Raw genomic sequence first — 22,973 nt, 5'->3', positions numbered from 1 at the left:
TCTGTCTGTCTGTCTGTCTGTCTGTCCGCAGCATAACTACCCGATGATATCATACGATCTTGATGAAACTTGGGTGGGAGGCTGATATCATGATCGAGTTGTGTCCTGCCTAGAGTGGGCGGAGCGACGCCCGAAAAAGATGTCTTTTTAGGGGGTAATCGAGTTCAAGCTACATCTTCTCCGAGGAAGTTGGTGGAATCTGACAGGGGTTTCGGTATTTGGTTCGGCCGATGTCATGTGTCTAGCCCCACGGAGCCCGATTTTTCATTTTCGCCCCAAGGTCAAGGTCACAAGGTCACGAAAATTAGAAAAGTCGATTTTTGATGGTTTTATTACATTGTTCGCTTCCTGATAGGGTGAAATGTCGTACATGATCTTATATTATCACATACATCATGAAATACAAGTTTTCCAACAAATTTCAGAATCTTCGACCTTTGACCTTCACAAAGGTCAAATTTTCAAAGTTGTCGGAATCGAACCGAATTTTCAGTATTGTGTAGCTAACTAACCTCATAACTGATTATACATTATTTTCTATCTCATTTCAAGGTCAGTAACCTTCGTTTTGACATTTCCAGGCCAGCACCACACACAATTACATACAGCTGGCCCTTAAAGGCCTGCGCACGCAGCGCATTGGGGCCCTTTGTAAATAGGCATGTACACCGCATGTCGGGGGCCGACACCTGCCACATGGGCCCCCGACCCCCCAGTCCGGGCCTGTTTCGGTTGTAGTCCGTCCTTTGTCATTGAATACCGCTCGCTCGTGAACCATCGTCGTCTCCTGACTTGTTTAAAATTTAAAGTTCCTAAACCAATTTCCCCATTACCCCCTAAGTTTGCGGATTTTGGTTTACGGGGATTTTCAAGAACGTATCCCCCGCGAACGGCAAGGCCCCCCTGTATATACTTGAACACTGTGTGGGGTATCGTGTTCCATGAACTCTCTAGTTTTTAACACAGGTTACCTCCTTGGGCAACCTCTATACCTCTGGCTTACACCTCATTGGAATACTGGCACGGTCTTCAAGCAGCCATCAATCATCTGGACTGGTCTCCCATCTCTACCACCTCTGACATCAACTCATCCTGGGAATTCTTCCAAAGTAAATTGCTCTCTCTCATGCACAGATTTATCCCATCTCGTCTTCAGTTGTCATACCCTTCCTCCCGTCCATGGTACACGGAATCTTGTGGTGAGGCTGTTGCCCAGAAACAACTTGCCTTCGTCTCCTGGAAAGCAAATCCAACGGAAGGAAATCTCATTTCCTTTCACAAAGCCCGAAACAAGTGTGTGTCCACCCTCAGGAGAGCCAGGAAACAATATCTCTCCGTTCTCAAGACCGAACTCTCTTATCTGTCTCCCTCTTCCAAATCCTGGTGGCGTCTGGTCAAATCCGTTTCTGGTGTTTGTTCCCCCTCCATCCCCTCCCTTACCTCAAACGGCTACACAGCTGACTCCGCACGTGAAAAAGCTGAATGCCTCAACTCTGTGTTTGCCTCTAAATCTTGTGTCCCAAACCCATCCCTCTCTGTACCCACCATACCCAGTCGTACCCTGCTGCTCCTGGACTCCGTGTCCTTTCCTCCTGACAAGGTGGAAAAGTTTCTGTCAACCCTCGACTCTGATTCTGCAACTGGACCCGACGGCATCAGCCCACGGGTCCTAAAATCCTGCTCTGCTGCTCTATCTCACCCTCTCTCTGTTCTCTTCACCCTCTCTTTTGCTCAAGGTCAACTGCCATCTGCTTGGAAATCAGCCAACATCACCGCTTTGCACAAAAAAGGTGCAAAAACAGATCCTAGCAACTACAGACCAATCAGCCTTCTCCCAATTATCAGCAAAGTCATGGAATCCATCATTGCTTCTGATATGAAATCTTTCCTCTTCTCCAATGGCTTGATCTCTGATCATCAATTTGGTTTCAGACCAGGTCACTCTACTCTGGACATGCTGCTTCTGCTGTCTCAACAATGGATGGAGGTCCTCAATGCCAAACAGGAAATTAGAGCTGTCTCCCTCGACATATCACGTGCCTTCGACACGGTCTGGCACCCCGCTCTGCTCACCAAACTCTCCTCCTTTGGTATCCATGGAAATCTCCACGCATGGCTGGCGGACTTCCTCTCTAGTCGTCGTCAACGTGTGGCCCTGAATGGGTTTCTCTCATCTCCTCTTCCTGTTCAGGCTGGAGTTCCCCAAGGCAGTGTTCTGGGCCCCGTGCTTTTTCTGGTCTTCATCAATGATCTCTCTGACTCTCTCGAAAATCCTCTCTATCTCTTTGCTGATGACTCCACTCTCTGCCGCTCCATTCCTCTTCCCTCAGATCGGCAGTCTGCTGCCTCCTCACTCTCTGAAGACCTGGACAAAATCACAGACTGGTCAAACAAGTGGAACATGTCTTTCAATCCTGACAAATCTCACACTCTTACTATGTCTCTCCGAAAAGATCGACTGGACAACCCTCCCATCTACTTTCTCAACAATCCTCTCCAAGAAGTTCTGTCGCTCAAGATTTTGGGTCTCACTATCTGCCATGATCTTTCTTGGGAAAACCACATTTCCAAGCTGGCCTCCAAAGCCAGTCGCCGACTGGGCATCCTCCGTCGTGCGAAGTCCTTCCTCGGCACACCTGAGCTCCTCACCACATACAAGGCTTTCATCCGCAGCTCAATGGAATACTGTTCTCCCCTATGGGCCGGTGCTCCTGCCTCACACCTAGCTCGGCTTCACGCTGTTGAAACCAAAGCTTTCAGAATTATTGGAATCTCCCGCGATGAAGCTATCTCTAAGGGCCTTTCACTCACTCACCGCAGGCAGGTAGGTGGTCTTTCTGTCTTCTACCGACTCCTCTCCGGCCTTGCACCCCCAGCTCTCTCTGTGCTCTGTCCCCCAAATATTCCTACAGGTCGCACAAGATCTGCCAGCAACCCTCTGATGGTTAAACTGCCGAAATCTCGGCTCTCCGCTCACCTTCACTCTTTCATTCCTCTTTTCTCCCGCCTTTGGAACAAACTCCCTCACTCCCTTCAATCCCACTCCTCCCTCCAGGTCTTTAAAACAGCTGTTCACCACCATCTCTTATCTTCCCCCATCCAAAACCTTGATCTTTTCTACCCCCGCTAATTCACCCCAGATCCACCTTGTTTGAAATTCCAACTTCTTTCCTGGAAGTCCTGGCAGTGTCCATATGTTTTATACCTCTCCCACTGCCCCCTTCCCACGCCCCCCCCCCCCCCCAAAGCCCTCGCCCTCTCTCAGATCTCTCGATGTCTCCATGTCTCTCGGTCCCTGCTCTCAAATGTTGTGTTTGTGTCCTTCCCCCTCTCTCCCCATCTTGTCTACCGCTCCCTATGTTATATGTTTTATGTGTCGGTTTGTCTTTCTGTGTGTTCATGTGATTAATGTTCGCTCTTTCACGAGCCTCGATATTGTATACAAAAAAAAAAAAAAAAAAAAAAAATACACTCCCGCTTACACCTCATTGGAATACATTTGCTCCATCAAGATTTCCCATTTCTCTGATGCTCATTCCTCTTGTTAACCTATCCCATCTACATCAGCCAGCTATCTCCTCATAAGTCATACTCTCTAGTTTTACCTATGTTAAGTCTAATAGCCTTACTCTACTACAAGTCCAGTGCCTTCAGAAAGTATTCCAACCCCTTGACTTTTCACATTTTGTTGTACTAGGACGTGCCCGTACGTGGGTGCCCGTTCCGTGGCCAAAAAAAAAAAAAAAAAAATTTCCAAATTTAAATCAATTTTTTGCAATTTAAATTTGCAATTAAATTGCAATTTGCAATAATTAAATTAAATTTTTGCAATTTAATCGCAAGGAAAAGTAGAAAGGTGGAATAATGGGATGTTAAAGAAGGTGGGAATAATGGGATGTTAAAGAAGGTGGGAATAATGGGATGTTAAAGAAGGGGGAATAAAGGGATGCTAAAGAAGGGGGAATAATGGGATGTTAAAGAAGGGAGAATAATGGGATGTTAAAGAAGGGGGAATAATGGGATGTTAAAGAAGGGGGGAATAATGGGATGTTAAAGAAGGTGGGAATAATGGGATGTTAAAGAAGGGGGAATGTTAAAGAAGGGGGAATAATGGGATGTTAAAGAAGGGGGAATGTTAAAGAAGGGGGAATAATGGGATGTTAAAGAAGGGAGAATAATGGGATGTTAAAGAAGGGGGAATAATGGGATGTTAAAGAAGGGGGGAATAATGGGATGTTAAAGAAGGTGGGAATAATGGGATGTTAAAGAAGGGGGAATGTTAAAGAAGGGGGAATAATGGGATGTTAAAGAAGGGGGAATAATGGGATGTTAAAGAAGGTGGAATAATGGGATGTTAAAGAAGGGGGAATAATGGGATGTTAAAGAAGGTGGAATAATGGGATGTTAAAGAAGGTGGAATAATGGGATGTTAAAGAAGGGGGAATAATGGGATGTTAAAGAAGGGGGAATAATGGGGTGTTAAAGAAGGGGGAATAATGGGGTGTTAAAGAAGGTGGAATAATGGGGTGTTAAAGAAGGGGGGAATAATGGGATGTTAAAGAAGGGGGAATAATGGGATGTTAAAGAAGGGGGAATAATGGGATGTTAAAGAAGGGGGAATAATGGGGTGTTAAAGAAGGTGGAATAATGGGGTGTTAAAGAAGGGGGAACAGACATTTTTTTGCATTTTGTTGCGCTTAAAATGGATTAGATTGAGATATTTTGTCACAGATCTACACATAATACCCCATAATGTGAAAGTGGATTTTTTTATTTGGAAATTTTTACAAATTAATTTTTAAAAAAAATACAGAAATATCTCATTTACATAGGTATTCCACTCCCTAAGTCAATACTTAATAGAAGAAAGAGTCTTTGGCAGTGATTACAGCTTCAAATCTTCTTCAGTATGTCTGTATCAGCTTTGCACATCTGGATTTGGGGAGTTTCTCCCATTCTTTCTTGCAGATTTGCTCAAGCTCTGTCAAGTTGGATGGGGAGCGTCGGTGAACAGCAATCTTCAACTCTTTCCACAGATTCTCAATGGGATTCAAGTCTGGGCTTTGGCTGAGTTGTTAGGAAGAAGAAAGGAAGAAGAAAGAAGTTACACAGACCGTAACACTGTTAGGAAGGAAGAAGAAAAGAAAGGTCACAGACCTTAACACTGAGCCACTCAAGGACTTTCACAGTCTTTTCCTGAGGCCATTCCAGTGTTTTGCTGAAGCCATTCCAACAGGTTGTTGTCCTGTTGGAACGTAAATCTTTGCTGCAGTCTATGGTTTTTTGCACTCTCAAGCAGGTTCTCCACAAGGATTTTCCTGTATTTGGCTCCATTCATTGTTCTCTCTATCCTTACAAGTCTCCCAGTCCCTGCCGCTGAAAAGCATCCCCATAGCATGATGCTGCCACCATCATGCTTCACGGTAGGGGTGGTGTTAGATGGGTGATGACATGTGCTCGTTTTGCGCCAGATGTAGCGCGTTGCATTCAGGTCAAAGAGTTAAATTTTCGTCTCAACATACCACAGAATCTTTTGCTTCATGCTCTCAAAGTCTTTCACATGCCTTTTTGCAAAGTCAAGGCATGCTGTCATGTGCCTTTGTCTCAGGAGTGGCTTCCATCTGGCCATGCTCCGATAAAGCCTACATTTGTGAAGTGCTGCAGAGACTGTTGGCCTTCCAGCAGGTTCTCTCATCTCAGCCAAGGAACTCTGTAGTTCTGTCAGAGTGGTCATTGGGTTCTTGGTCACCTCCCTGACCAAGGTCCTTCTTTCCTGGTTGCTAAGTTTGGCCAGATCACCAGCTCTAGAAAGAGTCTGGGTAGTTCCATATTCTTTCCATTTCCTAATGATGGAGCGCACTGTGCTCTTGGGAACTTTCAACACGCTACTAATTGTTTTATACCCTTCCCCAGATCTATGCCTCCTCCCAATTTTATATCGGAGTTCCACGGACAGTCCCTTGGACTGCATGGTCGAGTTTCTGCTCTGACATGCACTTTCAACTGTGGTACCTTGCGCATTACTCTGCAAGAGGCTGTTAGTGAATGTACCAAAGCTCAAACAGAAGTTGAGATTTGAAGAAACAAGTCTACAGAGAAGTCAAAAGCAATTGATCAAGCAGCATCTTTCCTGAGGTCCAAAATAAAGAATGCAAAACGGCTAACACCATGGCCTATCATCAGGATGATGTGGATCACTGTACCAGAACACCTTCGTAGCTTTACGCTTGGGCTTTTGACAGGCGCTCCAGAGATTCAGTGCCCACCCAGGAGAATATTCAAACTCATGGAATAATTTAGTCAAGACATCCTATATGCCATCAGTAAAGGAAAACATAAGCTGCCTAAACATTTTTTACTCCCATACAAGGTTAAAACTGTCAGGCAACACAGAGCTGATTCACCCATTGAACCGATTAGGACATGGCGTATCATATTCACAATTAGAAGAGGATGATACTGTCCTCGGCCTTGAGAAACTTGCAGCAGTCACAAACAAACGGCCTGTTATCCCAGCTAGTATCCAGCCATACGTGTTCACAAACTTGTCGTGGGATAACATTGACAGATTCGAAGAAACCCGGACTGTAAAAGGTAACATATACATGTACATGTATGTATGCATGTTTAGCCGTTCCCCTGTTTAGTTCCCCGTCCCCTGTTTAGTTCCCCGTTTCCCTATGCATGTTTAGCAGCAGGAGACGGGGATTTGCAATCGTGTGTGTGTGTGTGTGTGTGTGTGTGTGTGTGTGTGTGTGTGTGTGTGTGTGTGTGTGTGTGTGTGTGTGTGTGTGTGTGTGTGTGTGTGAGAGAGAAAGAGAATGAAAGAGAGGGATAGAATTGTAAGGAACAGAAATGAAAAAACGAGATGTGTGTGCCTGACTGTCTGTCTGGGCGGTAACCTTTTTACCATTTGAGTTTTGTCATCAAATTTTCAACAAAGCTTAATTATGATAATATGGAGAAGGCAAATTAATAATTTGGTCAAAAGGTCAAAGGTCAGCATCACATAAAATCATAAATTTTCATCCGATTGACCTGAAATTTAAATTTGCCATTTGAATTTTGTCATCAATTTTTCAACAAACCTTTATTATAAGAATACGGAGAAAGCAAATAAATAATTTGGTCAAAGGTCAAAGGTCAGTGTTACATAAAACCATAAATTTTCATCTGATTGACATGAAATTTTAAGAGTTTGCATATTGGGTCACTGAATTGGTTCACCAATCCAAAGCTAAAAGCCGATTGTTTTTTTTTAGGTCAAAAGGTCAAAGGTCAAGGTTGCATAAAAGCGTCAATTTTCATTTTGTATTTTTTAAAAACTGTTTTCGTTATTTTGAGCATACGGAAGAAGACTAAGATGTCTGAATATAAACAGTCGCAGACGGACTTTGCATTTTCAGATGCTTTCTAGTTGAAGTTGCGTCCTAGTTTCGTGTTGGTCTGTGATAAAAACTGTTGACGTTGGCCCTTGTTATTGAAATGAATAGGAATGAATGATCGTTTTAAGGCCATTTTTCCCCGCTAAAGCAGGGGTTAGCCTTGCGGGCCCCATGACAATCATGGTTCCCTTTTTGAGGCAATGTTTTGATGGCCGGATGCCCTTCCTGACGCCAACCCTCAGTCACCTCTTACGCAGAGATACGGTGTACCTATTCTAAATCGGGGTACACACCGGGATCATTCATCCCACCAAGCTGGTACTCAATTTGCCTACCTCAGGAGGATAACAGGCTGAGTCACCCGCCCTGGCACTAATTCAGCGATCGACCGGGATTCGAACTCAGGATCCTAGGATCCCAAGCCGGCACCCTAATGGCTAAGCCAACACCAGAGAAGACAACAGATATATTTTAAATAATAAAAGACATTTTAAAAGTTCATATTTTAGGGTGCTTGTGGGCAACTGAAGCTGATTTGAAAATTGACCAATGTGATTTTAGGTCCTACAAGTGAGGTTTTCCACATGTTATGGTTGGATATAATTATAAGGGTTGTTACATGGAGACGGCCGAGAGTTATTGAATGCTATCATGTATTTTCAATATATCGGGACATACACCTTGTCAAAAAGCATACATAGCATTACTCCCCCTGGATGGTACCGTAGACCAAATTTGGAGGCTCTGGCTCATGTACTATGTAGTCTATTGCCCTATTGGGTTCGAACCACCGACCCCCTGGACACATCGAGAGGACGATCAAATCTCCGCCTCTGCTCAGTCGATTTCCACCTTAAAAGGGAAAAGAAAAAGAAAAATATTTAGATTGCGATGAAATAAAACAGCATTTTTATCAACGTGATGATTCCAAAATACGATTATACCGCGTGGGGATAATAACTTCGTGACGGCACGCCATAAACACGGAAGTGCGTAAGGATGACGTAGTGCCGTCACGCCGTAAACACGGAAGTGCGTGAGGATGACGTAGTGACGTCACGCCGTAAACACGAAAGTGCGTGAGGAGTGCGAAGTGCACGTGAGATTTGTGCGTGTAGTTGTGGGGAATTTGATTTGACTTTTTTTCACCCAAACCGGGGATGTGCGGTTTGAATGGTTTTCTACTTGAGATAGCACGGGAGACGAAGTACGGATTCAACTTTACTTTACCGGTCGAACCCGATTTTTGGGATATCGATAATATTATTATCAATAATAATAATTCCTTTCCGTGACGTCTTTGGATTTTAAAAACAACGTTTGATTTCGATTTGGAGTGTAAGATCGAATTTCTACTGGAACAGGGTATGAAATTGCGATTCAAGTATAATGGCACCAAGGTGGTGCTGCATTGTGGAGCACGTTGATTAACCACTGCAGTTTTTCTGTTTGGTGCAGAATCTGTGCGATCTGCGGTGCACGTCCATGCCTTGATCACCGAGGGATTTGTACAAGCCGCTTTGGGCTGTTTAATGGCCATCCTTGCTGCCCTGAGACACTTTCCACTGCCTTGTCTTAAGGCAACTTCGCTGCCGACCAGGCTGTGGTGTGGACGCAATGTCGCACTCCGTTCAGCCCATGGTACACCATCACCACGTCCTGCAGGTGGTGAAGCACGTCGGCGAAACCGCACCGTGCTGACGTACATCGCCGCGAGTGCGATTGGGATGCTGGGAGTGTCGTATGCTGTGGTCCCACTGTACCGCCTCTACTGCCAGGTGACGTCACACAATGTGATGCACTTGCTGTTAGCATTGAGATTGTTTGAATTCAATGGGGAGAAAGAAAATCTCGATCCCTTTGGAGTGCAAGAAATAATTGGAACACTCGCACGTAGACCACCGCCGGTCAGACACGCAGTCACATGTTGACCACCGCCGGGCAACCACCTACTCACACGTAGACCACCTCCGGCCGGTCGGACACGCAGTCACATGTTAACCACCGCTGGGCAACCACCTACTCGCATGTAGACCACCGCCGGTCAGACACGCAGTCACATGTTAATCACCGCCGGGCAAACACCTACTCACATGAAGACCACCACCGGTCAGACACGCAGTCACATGTTGACCACAGCCGGGCAACCACCTACTCACATGAAGACCACCACCGGTCAGACACGCAATCACATGTTGACCACAGCCGGGCAGCCACCTACTCGCATGTAGACCACCGCCGGGCAACCACCTACTCGCATGTAGACCACCGCCGGGCAACCACCTACTCACATGTAGACCACCACCGATCAGACACGCAGTCACATGTTAACCACCACCAGGCAGCCACCTACTCGCATGTAGGCCACGGCTGGTCAAACACGCAGTCACACGTTGGCTACTGCTGGTCACCCAGGCTCTCGCACGTTAACTAGCGCTAGTCAGCCACATATTCACAACTCCACCACCACCGGTCAGTTATTCATTTACACGTTGACCACTGCCGGTCAGCCATGCACTTGCACATTAACCACCGCTGATCAGCCACGTACTCGTGCGTCGACCACTACTGGTCTCCACGGACTAACACGTCAATGACCTGATCACCAGTGAGCTACCTCCTCTTACGTTGACCACTGCTGGTCAGGCACACACTCACGCACCACACACTGCCAAATCGCAACGCCTATGAGTAAGCCAGATGCACCCCTATCTACTGCTGCAGCACTCGTATCTAGTTGAAAGGGTTAAAACCTGGAAGAAATTATATTCTCAAAAGGTGTGACCTGACGTGATGCTTCCACAGGCAACAGGACTGGGCGGCCAAGCGGTTGCTGGACACGCGACGGACACAGTAACGTCCATGACGCCAATGCGCGACCGTGTTCTCAGGGTGCTTTTCAATGCCGATGTACATTCAGCCATGCAGTGGAAGTTCAGGCCTCAGCAGATAGAGGTTTACGTAAGTCAAATGTGGGGATTTTAATATTTAATATTCCATGCTGAGGGCAATGTTTGGAAATATTTTTCTAAGGACCCTGCAGATAAATGTACAAATTCTTCGTATTTGAAGAAAGTTTGAACGCTTGTGACTTCACCGTAAAGATGTTTGTTGTGATGATGTCAAAACATCAGAAGGTTATGGTAACATTGCAAGATCCCAGTTAACAGTTTCTACTGTAACAGGGTTGGTAACTCGATCTGCGTAGATGGTATGGCTTGCCAGAAGTGATGTCGTCGAATGGTGTATCGGTGTCATGTAAAATGTCATGTAATACAACCCATCCTTACCGCACATGCCAAGTTTCAAAACAGCAGATATCACATGTTGTTCTCTTTTACAGGTTGTTCCAGGTGAGACAGCTTTGGCTTTCTACAAAGCCAAGAACCCGACGGATGAACCAATCATAGGCATCTCCACCTACAATGTCCTGCCGCTCGACGCCGCGCAGTATTTCAACAAGATCCAGGTGCAGGTTTTGTCCTACTTAACAATGTGATTTGCAGAGGTATCCTTCGTGTGGCTCTACCTGTCCTCTTTCCTCTTTCAGCCATCTACTTTATGGACAGAGTTAATTTATTTAAATTTACAGTCAAACCCATGAGGAATTTTGTATGGTTAACATCGGTCGATGAACCATGAGCATTCGGGCACCTTCCTTGTAATGATCATTGTTGTTACAAATTTCTGTCACTGAATGTCCGGTCAAAGTTGAGTCTGTAGTCACAATTTTTATGTTCAGTCCCCCAATTTCAGGTAAGCACAACTATTGGAACATAACTAATTTAGGCCAGACCCCTACATGAGCATTCCAATACAACCAAAGAAGGACATCATCGTGTGCATCACTTAAGGCCTTACTACGAGACGTTTCTGATGCACAGAATCAGCCCATTGAATTTGGATTGCAATCTTAAATAACTGACGATCGCAAAGCACATACGTGTATTTCTGTTATTGTCCTTTGGTGGCGTGCTGATGAGGAGGGGAGTGTCGGTGAAGCTGAAGGGAAAGGTGTAAGCTGCATGTGTGAGAAGTGTTATGATTTATGGGAGCGAGACATGGGTCATGAATGTGGAGCAGCAACGAAGGCTGGAAAGGGTGGAAATGCGAATGGTTCGGTGGATGTGCGGAGTATCGTTGAGAGAGAGGAAGACAAATGATGAATTGCGAAAGATGATGGGAATAGAGCCTGTGATTGATGCTGTGAAGAGGAACAGGTTGAGATGGTTTGGTCATGTGTTGAGGAAGGATGAAAGTGACTGGTTGAGAAGAGTGATGGAAATGAATGTAGAAAGAAGTAGAGGACGGGGAAGACCGAGAAAGACTTTTTTTTTCTTTTTTTTTTGTATACTGAATCGAGGCTCGTGAAAGAGCTAACATTTATTTCACAAACAAATCAACCAGACAAACAAAACACACAAAAAGAGGGAGCGGAAGACAAGATGGGGAGAGAAGGGGAAGCACACAACCACAACATTTGAGAGCAGGGAGAAGTGTGGGAGGGAGAGGGCTTGGGGGCAGGAGGCGTGGGAGGGGGAGGGTGGGGGGGAGAGGTATAAAACACAATGGGACCGAAATTAGCGGGGGTAGAAAATATCAAGGTTTGGATGGGGGAGGATAAGAGATGGTGGTGAACAGCTGTTTTAAAGACCTGGAGGGTGCAGTGGGATTGAAGAGAGTGAGGGAGTTTGTTCCAGAGCCGGGAGAAAAGAGGAATGAAGGAGTGAAGGTGAGCAGAAAGTCTTGATTTTGGCAGTTTAACCATAAGAGGGTTGCAGGCAGATCTTGTGCGACCTGTAGGAATATTTGCCGGACAGCCCAGAGAGGGCTGGGGGGGCAAGGCCAGAGAGGAGTCGGTAGAAGACGGAAAGACCACCAACCTGCCTGCGGTGAGTGAGTGAAAGGCCCTTGGAGTTAGCTTCATCGCGGGAGATTCCAATGATTCTGAACGCTTTGGTTTCAACAGCGTGAAGACGGGCTAGGTGTGAGGCAGGAGCACCAGACCAGAGGGGAGAGCAGTATTCCATAGAGCTGCGGATGAAAGCCTTGTATGTGGTGAGGAGCTCAGGTGTGCCAAGGAAGGACTTCGCACGACGGAGGATGCCCAGTCGGCGACTGGCTTTGGAGGCCAGATTTGAAATGTGGTTTTCCCAGGAAAGATCATGGCAAATAGTGAGACCCAAAAGCTTGAGTGACAGAACTTCTTGGAGAGGATTATTCAGAAAGTGGATGGGAGGGTTTTCCAGTCGGTCTTTTCGGAGAGACATCGTAAGAGTGTGAGATTTATCAGGATTGAAAGACAAGTTCATTTGTTTGCCCAGTCTGTGATTTTGTCCAGGTCTGCAGAGAGTGAGGAGGCTGCAGACTGCCGAACTGAGGGATGAGGAATGGAGCGACAGAGCGTAGAGTCGTCAGCAAAGAGATGGAGAGGATTTTCAAAAGAGTCAGAGAGATCATTGATGAAGACCAGAAAAAGCACAGGGCCCAGAACACTACCTTGGGGAACTCCAGCCTGAACAGGAAGAGGAGATGAGAGAAACCCATTCAGGGCCACACGTTGACTACGACCAGAGAGGAAGTCCGCCAGCCATGCGTGGAGATTTCCATGGATACCAAAGGAGGAGAGTTTGGTGAGCAGAGCAGGGTGCCAGACAGTATCGAAGGCACGTGAAATGTCAAGGGAGACAGCTCTAATTTCCTGTTTGGCATTGAGGACCTCCATCCATTGTTGAGAAAGCAGAAGCAGCATGTCCAGAGTAGAGTGACCAGGTCTGAAACCAAATTGATGATCAGAGATCAAGCCATTGGAGAAGAGGAAAGATTTCATATCTGAAGCAATGATGGATTCCATGACTTTGCTGATAATTGGGAGAAGGCTGATTGGTCTGCAGTTGCTGGGATCTGTTTTTGCACCTTTTTTGTGCAAAGCGGTGATGTTGGCTGATTTCCAAGCAGATGGCAGATGACCTTGAGCAAAAGAGAGGGTGAAGAGAACAGAAAGAGGGAGTGAAAGAGCAGAAGAACATGTTGTTGCATGTTCTTGGCTAAAGGTTGGCTAAAGGTGGTGTTGCAACTTGGCTAAAGTTGAAACTTGGCTAAAGATGGTGGAAGAAGAAATGCGGGCAAGGGGGTTAATTAACAAGGAGAGATGCAGAAAATAGGGCAAAATGGAGAAGATTGTCATGGGGCCCGCAAGGCTAACCCCCGCTCTAGCAGGGAAAATAGCCTTAAAATGCATGTTGTTGTTGTTGTTGTTGTTGTTGTTGTTGTCCTTTGGTGACGTCTTCCAGCATATTGAACATAGTCAGAGTCAAAACAGTGTCTGGGTGTGCCGGTGGTGCATCTACCAATGGACCAATGATGTACTTTATTGCTATCTTTACAGCTCCTTTTTCTCCTGCCTTCATTGTCATGAAACCGCCCCCATTGCACCCCGGGTTCTCCATTGTTTTTTGTGTCACGACGGACACCGGCCATTCCACATCAGCATTCAAAGCAGATGACATGCTTGTTGTTGTCTTGTCAATGGTTGCAACTGAGGTCCCTTCTTTGTGTACAGCGTTAGTTGGAAATGGATTTTTCGGTCCATGATGATGTTGGTATTTCACTGATGTGAGACCCTTCAAGTCGGTATCTTTCAACTGTTGCTTGGACAATCTTGGTGTCGACACAGACTGATCTTCACTGTGACTGTCGCTGCTTTGCATCCACATGTGGATGTTGTGTGAACTCTACGACCGTTGCACGTTTCACAAACTCCATCTGGGATTGAAACGTGGATCGTAATTGTCGGTCCAAGAACTGGCTCTGCCTCTGTCCCGCTTTAATCCTCGTGCGGTATAATCCTGTACCCTCAGGTACCCTGTACCCTCAAAAACTTCATCATATGTTGTGACACACCCAACCTCGTGAAGAACTTTGATTATTTCCTTTCATCCAAAGCGATGATGAAGCTCAACATCAAGGCCAAGTGTGACTTGATTTGCACTTTTTGTGAGACCCGTGCCAAGCTCGGTGACTGTTTGCTGATATCAACACTTGAAATAAGCTTTGGTGATTATTAAGATTTGGTTAGAACCAGGAATTCCATCTATAGTATGGTAGCAATCTTTGTCTGTAATAATTTTGCATAGTGTTGTTTTGTGACAAGTACTTCTTCCACTCGGGTCTTCAATGTCCTCCTTGTCATGTGAGGTTCGCTGTGAGATGACGGGGTTGATCACTGATGCAGTTTTTTTTTTCTTTTTTTTTTTCAGTGATCTTCCTACATGTTGATGGGATGTGTATGTTGACACACATGACCTGTGCTATTTTCTTGTTAATTTTTCATCAGGCTGTAGTTGTCGTTCTCATTCATTGTGTAGAGAACCGCTCCTTTTCTTACTTGCGTCGATGATTGTCTGAATCCTTTGGCTCTAGACGATTGTAACTGATTCCGCATCACCTTTGTTGCATATTTTGAAGAAGTAACATTGAGGTGCCGAGACCTCACTGTCTTCATGCATCACCTATGTAAAGTAATAAACCCATTCATTATACCGATACCATAATGTAATAAGGCCAAAAATAAGGTGTTCGTTTCTCACATGGCCACCATGTTAAATTATTTGTAATTTTTTTTGGTAAATAATCTCAGCATTTGATTCCTTAAGAGTGAAATCATGTAAAAAGACATTCAATTATGTTTTTATCATGTATCCTTGCGAAGATGTCATAATATGTAGATTTGTATGCTTGAGTGGTGGCCATCTTGGATTTTCAAAGATCTTCAGTCTGGCACCCTCTCTTATATTGTTCTAGACTTCCCATAGGCCAATAAGCCACAAAAAAGTTTGTGTATACCTACTTGCAAGGTTCCATCCAAATATGCCACTTGGCAACCAGACTACAACCAAATACTAACTATTACACGACTTTATCTTCCTTTAAGATAATCTCTTCGAATACTTATGCTTACCTAAAATGGGGGACTGAACATACAAAGTGCTATTTTTCTACAATGGTAAAACTTATATCCATAGAAATACCAATAAATAAAATCTGACCTTCTGTACCCTTGCCTCGTATTCATCTTTTGATCTCAAATCCAAATTGCTTGAGTATACTGCAAAAATAACAAATTTGACTTCACTATTCCAATACGTATGGGGGGCACTGTATATCCTTTCTATGAATGCATGCCCCCTCCCAGATTCAAACTCCACTCTGCAAACCCCATCAGGCTGCTTGGACCTGGTCCAGCTGGCGCAGAATTAGTGAGGATTATTTCGTACTAGCAGAAGGCCATGGTTAAAAATACCACCATAGAAAAAAAAGAAAGGATGCCTTTTATTCTTGCGCTGGTTGAAAGAGCTCCAAAATGGGAGGTTCAATGAGGAATGTCTTGAGTGTTGATGCACCTGGCACTTAAAGAAAAGAAGAGAATAAAATGAGTTTAACAACTTAGAGAGACATTCAAAAAATTTGAATGGGTAAACTTTCCATGGATTATATTAAGATAATTTTAGACTTAGGAATGAATTACAGGCTGTCCACAAAGTCTTGTTCTGGTTTAAAAAAAATTGTTACATCCAAACCAAAAGAGATACAATGATGTGGATTTTTGTATTTCATCATATCTTATAAATATTTTCAAGTTTGCGAAATGGGAATTGTCATCACAATGTCATCACAAACACATCGCATCATCACAATGATGAATTGCAAAAGATGATGGGAATAGAGCCTGTGATTGATGCTGTGAAGAGAAACAGTTTGAGATGGTTTGGTCATGTGTTGAGGAAGGATGAAAGTGACTGGTTGAGAAGAGTGATGGAAATGAATGTAGAAGGAAGTAGAGGACGGGGAAGACCGAGAAAGACTTGGCTAAAGATGGTCGAAGAAGAAATGCGGGCAAGGGGGTTAATAAGGGGAGATGCAGAAAATAGGGCAAAATGGAGAAGATTGTCATGGGGACCGCAAGGATAACCCCCGCTCTTGCAGGGAAAATGGCCTTAAAATGCCTGTTGTTGTTGTTGTTGTTATAAATATTTTCAAGTGTTTGTGTGTGTTTTTGTGCATTGGTGTGTTTGTGCATTTGTTGGGGTTTTAAGCTAACACATATTGGCCTTGATGTCTATTTTAAGGCCACCAAAGGCAGCTATAAAGTGTATTGTCATGTTACTAGGGATTAAAATCCTCCAAGGAAACAAATAGCCGAACGAGCTTTAACTCCAAGGCATTTAGTCAAAAATGACGGTGTTCTTTACACATGAGAGAAAGGAGAATGACGAACTTACCGTCATGGGTCCCACCAGTCGTCTTCGAACCTGCAATGATTAATTCAACTGACACGGATTTAAAGTGTACAAAAATACTGGCTTTATTGAAAAAATGTCTGTGAACAAAATATTGCACAGTAAAATAATATTCCGAAACGGGACGTCCCCATACAGACTCGTATACACACAAAGGGGAAAAATAACTGGAAAATAAATGTGTTAGTTTGTACTTAGCTTCGAGCGGCTCTTTAACCTTGTCAAGAATCGTCCCGGATCGTCACAGGCCTCCACGTACCTGTGCGGGAAACACAGGCTGCACTGCCCACGAGCGGGAACTAGGCCTCACTGTGCAGTCCGCTCCTCTAGCTGCCGAGCGCGAAGTCAGCAGGCCGCGCCCATTCCACTCACTCCCGCTCGTTCCCGTCAATCTCATTCACCAGCCCGAACATGCCAAAGAAAAGAAAATGCGGCCATGCCTTCAATCGGAACCCAGCGCAAACAGTGCACGCAAATACGTCCACCTTCCACCAACGCCTCCAGGTCCAGCTCAAGAGGCACCATATGTGTGACCGTTCTTTATGAAATCCAGATGCAGAGAGCCTATCTGACCTAAAAGAGAGAGTTCGCTATGGAGGCCAGCCTGAAGAGAGCGATAGAACCAAAAGAGACAAAAATGTCAAACACCGTTCTTTATGAAATCCCGAAGCAGAGAGAGAAAATGTCAGCCCTCCAACTCCTTTGTACTCAAGGCTCTGACGTCATCCGACAACGTCTGCGTGTCCGCTCCTATCAGCTGGTGCCATCTCATCGCTCTTGGTGTCCTGACCAATCGCTGCTCTTCGGGGTGTGGCCTTACGGGCCTGCCTGCTTGATGTGGTGATGTGGCTTCTGGCAGCGCCAGCGGTATGGTTCAATGTCTTGTTCCGGTCACTTTTATTTAGTGTTATAAATGCGCAATTTCTTGCTTATGTGTGTTTGCTGCATTGTCATAAGGAACAGAGGGGAAATAACAGAGGCCATTACATACAGGGGATTAATTACCCATAATCCCTAACTAATTAACATAACCCCACCCCTCTCATGGGGACACTTACACGCGCTTACACGACATCCGGCCCAAACAAATTTCCTACTTATGATACATGGGGTTTCTTCTTCTTCATCGCGACATACGGAGCATGGTATACTATACAATTATACCTGGACTAAGGTAATCATTGCCTACCCCCCACAAACGTAACAGTATATTGGGATGTGGGGTGAGGCAGTGCTGTCGCCGACCTGCAGGCAAAAATTAACCACATCGAGGCCAATAACTCCATTGCTTGTCAATGTCCAACACGCCCCAAAACCACCGCCGGGTAAAGCGTACCCACAGCCAACATGCCGCACCCATACCAACAAGCAGCACCCATACCAACATGCCGACACTGTTAGAGACAACATTTTTTCCCTCTTACCTCCCGTTTTTTTTTTTTCTTCTGTCTTTATTGTTGCCAGGCCTGCAGCAGGAGTTGAGTTGAGATTACGTGTTCCGTGTTCGTCTTGTAAGGACTCCCTCTCGATTTGTGCCCTCATCAAGTATAGTTACTGCTTAGAAGTAATTTATTAATATTGCTGTGCTTTGTTTTAATTGTCACCTTTTCAATTTTTTAAAACTATATTGAATCAATACCACTGGCGTGCCTCCGGTCACTTCACTGACGGGTTTAATCAAAGGACAGCATGTTGTACTTGACTAAACATATTACATGTCTGTGAATGTGGATGTAAAATGAAGTAAAACATGTGAAACTATAACGGCACTCAGTAGAGAGCATACCTCCGCCTGGTTGACCATATCACTCAATGGTGAAGAATCACTTTAAAAATTCTACAGGCCGGATCCGGATCTTCCCCAAAATCTAATCATTTCGTCCTTGTCACATACGCCACATCTCTGCCAAATTTCGTCCGCATCTGTCAATAACTTTTTTGAGATATTGTTCACAAACAGACAGACAGACAGGGGTGAAAACATAACCTCCATCCACCTTTGGTGGCAGAGGTAAAAAGGATCTTTTATAACACGCAATTGTTGTTGTTGTTGTTGTTGTTGTTGTTTGTGTGCTCCTTCCGTATATTATTATATATTTTTATATTGCTTCGATAAGTATTACTCTACAGTATATAATTTGTGTGCTCCTCCCATGTCCATGTAAAGGGTTTCTGCTGTCATAGAATAATAACTATTACCGTTGGAACCACTACATTAAAGCTTGAGGTCCCGCTTCTTCTTCGTCAATCGCAGAAACACAGGCTTTAAAAACAGGCAGGAAGAGGTGACTGGACAAACAAATCTTGGTTCCAAGTAAATCGATTATTAGCTTCCAAACAAAGTAAATGGATTATTACCTTTCCATCGGTCCCATTTGTATTATTATTTGACAGAAGAAACATTTTAGAATAAAGCGCTACAGAAGAAATGAGGTTCCTTTTATATAAAGATGGGGACGTCTCATCTTCCCACCATCAGGCTGTTGCAATAGCAGGAAGCTGATGGCAAAAGCGCGGGCATGATGCATGCGTTTGAATGACCATGTGCTTCAGCCTTGGGGTTGAGGCGCATGTGTATTGTTATGGGGACAGCCTTGTTGACGTTGTGCCTTGGCCATGGGGTCAAGGTGCACGTCCAAGGCTGTTCAAATGTTTGACTTTTTACCTTTTTTCATTGTAAAAAAGGCAGGCCTTCAAGCGGGCCCTAAACGCAAAAGCGCGGGATCTTATAACTGAATAGTGATTGGCCAAAACCGAAACATGAGAAAGCAAGATTCTAATTTGGCCAATCACCATTCAGTTATTTAGGGCCACGCCCCACATGTACAGGGCTGGTATGCGAACGTACTGTGCATGTGACTATTTAACGAAGAAAAGGAAGGATGGGAGTGAAAAAAGTGGGGATGATTGAGGGAATTGTAGAGGTTGGAGGAGAAAGAAGGGGAGTGTTTGTGGGAGAGGGGAAGGGGGGAATCTGTCATTTTGTGTACACTAGCGCTATTATATGTTAATGTGATTACTGTTGGTGACGTAGGCATATGCATCATGGCTATTTGCGCATGCGCGTCCTGGCGGTTCCAGTGTCTTGTTCTTCTTGGTGTACTGTTGCCTCAAGCCTCGTCATCTGATAAAGTGTGGTGATTAAATGCTGATGTTATAACAAAGCCTGAACGTGTTTTGGTTGGGCATTCGCTTCGAACGAAGGAGAGGCGTTTACCATTTACTGGCGTAGCAAAAGTATCTGGCGTTGCCAGGTAACAATGAGTCGCTTACTGACTGGAATATGAAGATAGGAGGAGGAGGGGGGGAAAGGAGAGGAGAGTGTGGGGAGGGAAGAGGAGGAGGAAGGAGGAGAGGATTAGAATATCACACAAAAATGTTAGTCAATAAAAATGAGTACTTAAAAACAAAAAGGGAGCTCTGTCTACTGCAGCACCATGGCTTGCAAAAGCAGCCTGAATAGTGTTCACCAAGTGGTGGTTAATCATATCCAAAAAGGGTGTTATAGCACACCTAAACTTCCCCGGCCTTGTGACTAATTAAGTACACAGGTATTTCTGACCATTTGTCGAGCCCTCGCCAAGCGGCTTAAGCACTCCAGCAAGCACTCCAACAAAATGGGTTATACGGAATGGCTGCCTTGGCAAGCAATATCAAGCTGATTACTTCTGGCTGAAATGGCCGAGGAATTTTAAAAACAGATTGCAGGTACAGTGGAGTGAACCCCTATCCCAAGGAAGTATGAATTAAGTTGAGAATTATTATTAAGTTAAATAAAAATATATAACCCCAGAAGGAGAATGACAGCCCCGCTTAAATAAATGAATATATACACTTAGTTATAAAAATCGCTAGATATGGTAAATTTAGTCAGATTTCACTCCAGATTTGGACATTTATTTAGTCTACAGGATCCACTCCTCATATCCGAATCCACATTTTGATGATATGCTTCAATTATGTAATGATAATCGATCATGTTTCCAAGGCAAGGCATGTTTGAATTGGCCAAAACAAAATGGCGGCTTAAGAACCCAGTGAGTGGCAGTGGGCTGACCAAGATGGCGGGCCGCTATATTGGTAAAGCTTTTACGGGTTTTTTCTTATGAGCACCTCGTTAATCATCTTCAAAAAGTGTGTTATAACACACCCAAACACCCAGTTTTCATCATTACAATCTGTTGGAGGTGTATGCATGCAAAGTTTGGGGCCTCTAGGTTTCATGGTTTTGGAGTTATGGAGGAGATAAATGGATGGACGGATATTGCCTTTTATTATTATAGATTATAATATGAAAATACGCATTGCGTAGAGTGAGAGCTTCGTCGACAATGGTCAGTCGATCGAGTACGCAGCCCTCGCAAAATAAGGATCGCTTTTTTATATTGTTTAGTTGAGAGATGTGAGCTACGTGGTGGTGTCGACTCTAAAGGTAGTTAAAGTGTATTCAGGATTGTTTCCTGTCATTGTAACGGAAATTAAGCCTTAATTTGAAGAAAGCCGGAAGTAGAAAAATAAAACGGAAATACGTCACGTTCTTTGTGTGGCCTTCGTTTAACGCTTGAGAAATCGGCCAGCAAAGCAAGATCACGTGAGCAAGATGGCGGATCATGGAAGGGACATTTGAAATGACAACACGAAATTTTGTTCCCAAGGGAATGGGGAATGACAGTGAAATTTTTAATGGACTTACATATACATGCAATTGCCATAGAGGTTCGCTTACAAAGCTCTCTAATATACGTGCAATTGCCATAGAGGTTCGCTTACGAAGCTCTCTATGAAGTCAGTGTAGATGGCGGAAAACTGAAATCGGTGTACCTGGCTTAAATGAAGTCGGTGTAGCTGGCGGAAAACTGAAGCCGGTGTAGCTCGTGGAAAAAATAAGTCGGTGTAGCTGGCGTAAATGATGAGCGGTTTCGAATTCAAAATCCGTTCTGTACAGTACTGTATTGTAATTTATTGATTTTAATCACCAGGTGAAAATAATTTAACGGTCGCGCCAGACCAAAGCAAGATCACGTGAGCAAGATGGCAGATCATGGAAGGGACAAAATGGTGTATCATGGAAGGGACAAGATGGCGTATCATGGAAGGGACATTTGAAATGACAACATGAAATTTTGTTCCCAAGGGAATGGGGAATGACAGTGAAATTTTGAATGGATTTACATATACATGCAACTGCCATAGAGGTTCGCTTACGAAGCTCTCTATGATACGCGCAGGTAGGAGAAGCCCCCCTCATATATTACTCTGTTCATAAGCATCGCCATACCAAGGATTTATGAACATACAATCAAATGACTTATCTCTCTACTTTGATTGTGAATGGCATTGGCATCTACGAGCTTAAACCCATATAATTCATTCCTCTCTGTAGTTCAGTTACACTTTCTATCCTCTTCCTAGTGTTTCTGCTTCGAAGAGCAGTGGCTGAATTCTGGTGAGGAAGTGGACCTCCCGGTGTTCTTCTACATTGATCCGGATTTCGTCGACGATCCACGTCTCATCGGTGTGGACACCATAACCCTTTCGTACACGTTTTTCCAGGCTCGGAAAGGTCATGTGCCAAACCTCCCTGGCTTTCATGGCACTGGACCCAGAAGAAAAGAGTAGCAACAGAAGACTTGTTTCCGGTACCTTTGGTAGACCTTTTCTCCATTACGATGGCGGCCTGCTCACAAAGACTGTACGTTATTGTACGGTTAGTCGGTTACCGAACATTTATATTATTGCTGGAGCGAGCATTGAACAATACTATATTATTAAAAATATCCTTTGATTGATGTTCTTTTTCATTTTTCTCAATGACCTTCTCTGCAAAACATGTTTAAATAATTAATTGGATGGAAGGCAAGCTGTGTCGATGTGTGTCATAAGATGGAAGTAGGGACTTGATCATAATTTTGGGAAACGTCTGCAGCCCCACTTATATTCAGCCAGAAGTCAATAACTAGGCCTCTGGAGACGAAATAATATTCCGTGTAGTTTCCTGTGAAAGTGATGAATGAAAGAGTGCAATTGACAAAGGGCACTCAATCTCAGTGTAAATGAACTTATGTGATGCTGCAGTTGACAGAAACAGAATGGCAGTCTCAGCCTCATAAAGGGTTTTAAAAGGTAATTCTAGAGGGTTTCGTACATTCTAGGCTTTGCCTATTTCATATTTTAAATGCCACACTGAATCACTTCGTTCGGACACGGGTGCGATTCTCTCTCTCTCTCTCTCTCTCTCTCTCTCTCTCCCTCTCTCCCTCCCTCCCTCTCTCCCTCATGACCTTTAATT

General features: G+C 44.4%; 2 protein-coding genes across 2 annotated transcripts in view; one reads left to right on the top strand and one right to left on the bottom strand.

Moving 5' to 3' along the window:
- The window catches only part of LOC137427910 (uncharacterized), a 31,205-nt gene extending 22,831 nt beyond the window's left edge, over window positions 1-8,374 (bottom strand). The window contains exons 1-2 of the mRNA XM_078777642.1: window positions 8,330-8,374; window positions 8,109-8,237 (exon numbers count right to left, since the gene is read on the bottom strand). Of these exons, the coding sequence (XP_078633768.1) occupies window positions 8,109-8,193 (85 nt within the window). The 5' untranslated portion in view covers window positions 8,194-8,237; window positions 8,330-8,374. The remainder of the gene's footprint in view (window positions 1-8,108; window positions 8,238-8,329) is intronic.
- Window positions 8,375-8,422: 48 nt separating this feature from the next.
- Window positions 8,423-22,473, top strand: COX11 (cytochrome c oxidase copper chaperone COX11). The gene is made up of 5 exons (XM_078777641.1): window positions 8,423-8,460; window positions 8,844-9,163; window positions 10,191-10,346; window positions 10,729-10,854; window positions 22,097-22,473. Exons 2-5 carry the CDS (start codon window positions 8,918-8,920, stop codon window positions 22,301-22,303), a joined length of 735 nt encoding a protein of 244 aa, XP_078633767.1. The 5' UTR covers window positions 8,423-8,460; window positions 8,844-8,917; the 3' UTR covers window positions 22,304-22,473.
- The last annotated feature ends 500 nt before the right edge of the window (window positions 22,474-22,973 follow it).

The sequence above is a fragment of the Myxine glutinosa genome, chromosome 5 (assembly GCF_964187855.1).
Source record: "Myxine glutinosa chromosome 5, kmMyxGlut1.1, whole genome shotgun sequence".
In the NCBI taxonomy this organism is placed as follows: domain Eukaryota; kingdom Metazoa; phylum Chordata; class Myxini; order Myxiniformes; family Myxinidae; genus Myxine; species Myxine glutinosa.
Note: the sequence above shows the minus strand (reverse complement) of the source record. Positions and strands in the feature narration are given on the sequence as shown.

Excerpts from the sequence above, each read along its gene's own strand:
- COX11 (XM_078777641.1), top strand. The coding sequence starts at position 8,918 with ATGGCCATCCTTGCTGCCCTGAGACACTTTCCACTGCCTTGTCTTAAG. Across the intron at positions 9,164-10,190 it reads TGTACCGCCTCTACTGCCAG|GCAACAGGACTGGGCGGCCA; the intron begins GTGACGTCACAC and ends ATGCTTCCACAG. Across the intron at positions 10,855-22,096 it reads AGTATTTCAACAAGATCCAG|TGTTTCTGCTTCGAAGAGCA; the intron begins GTGCAGGTTTTG and ends TCCTCTTCCTAG.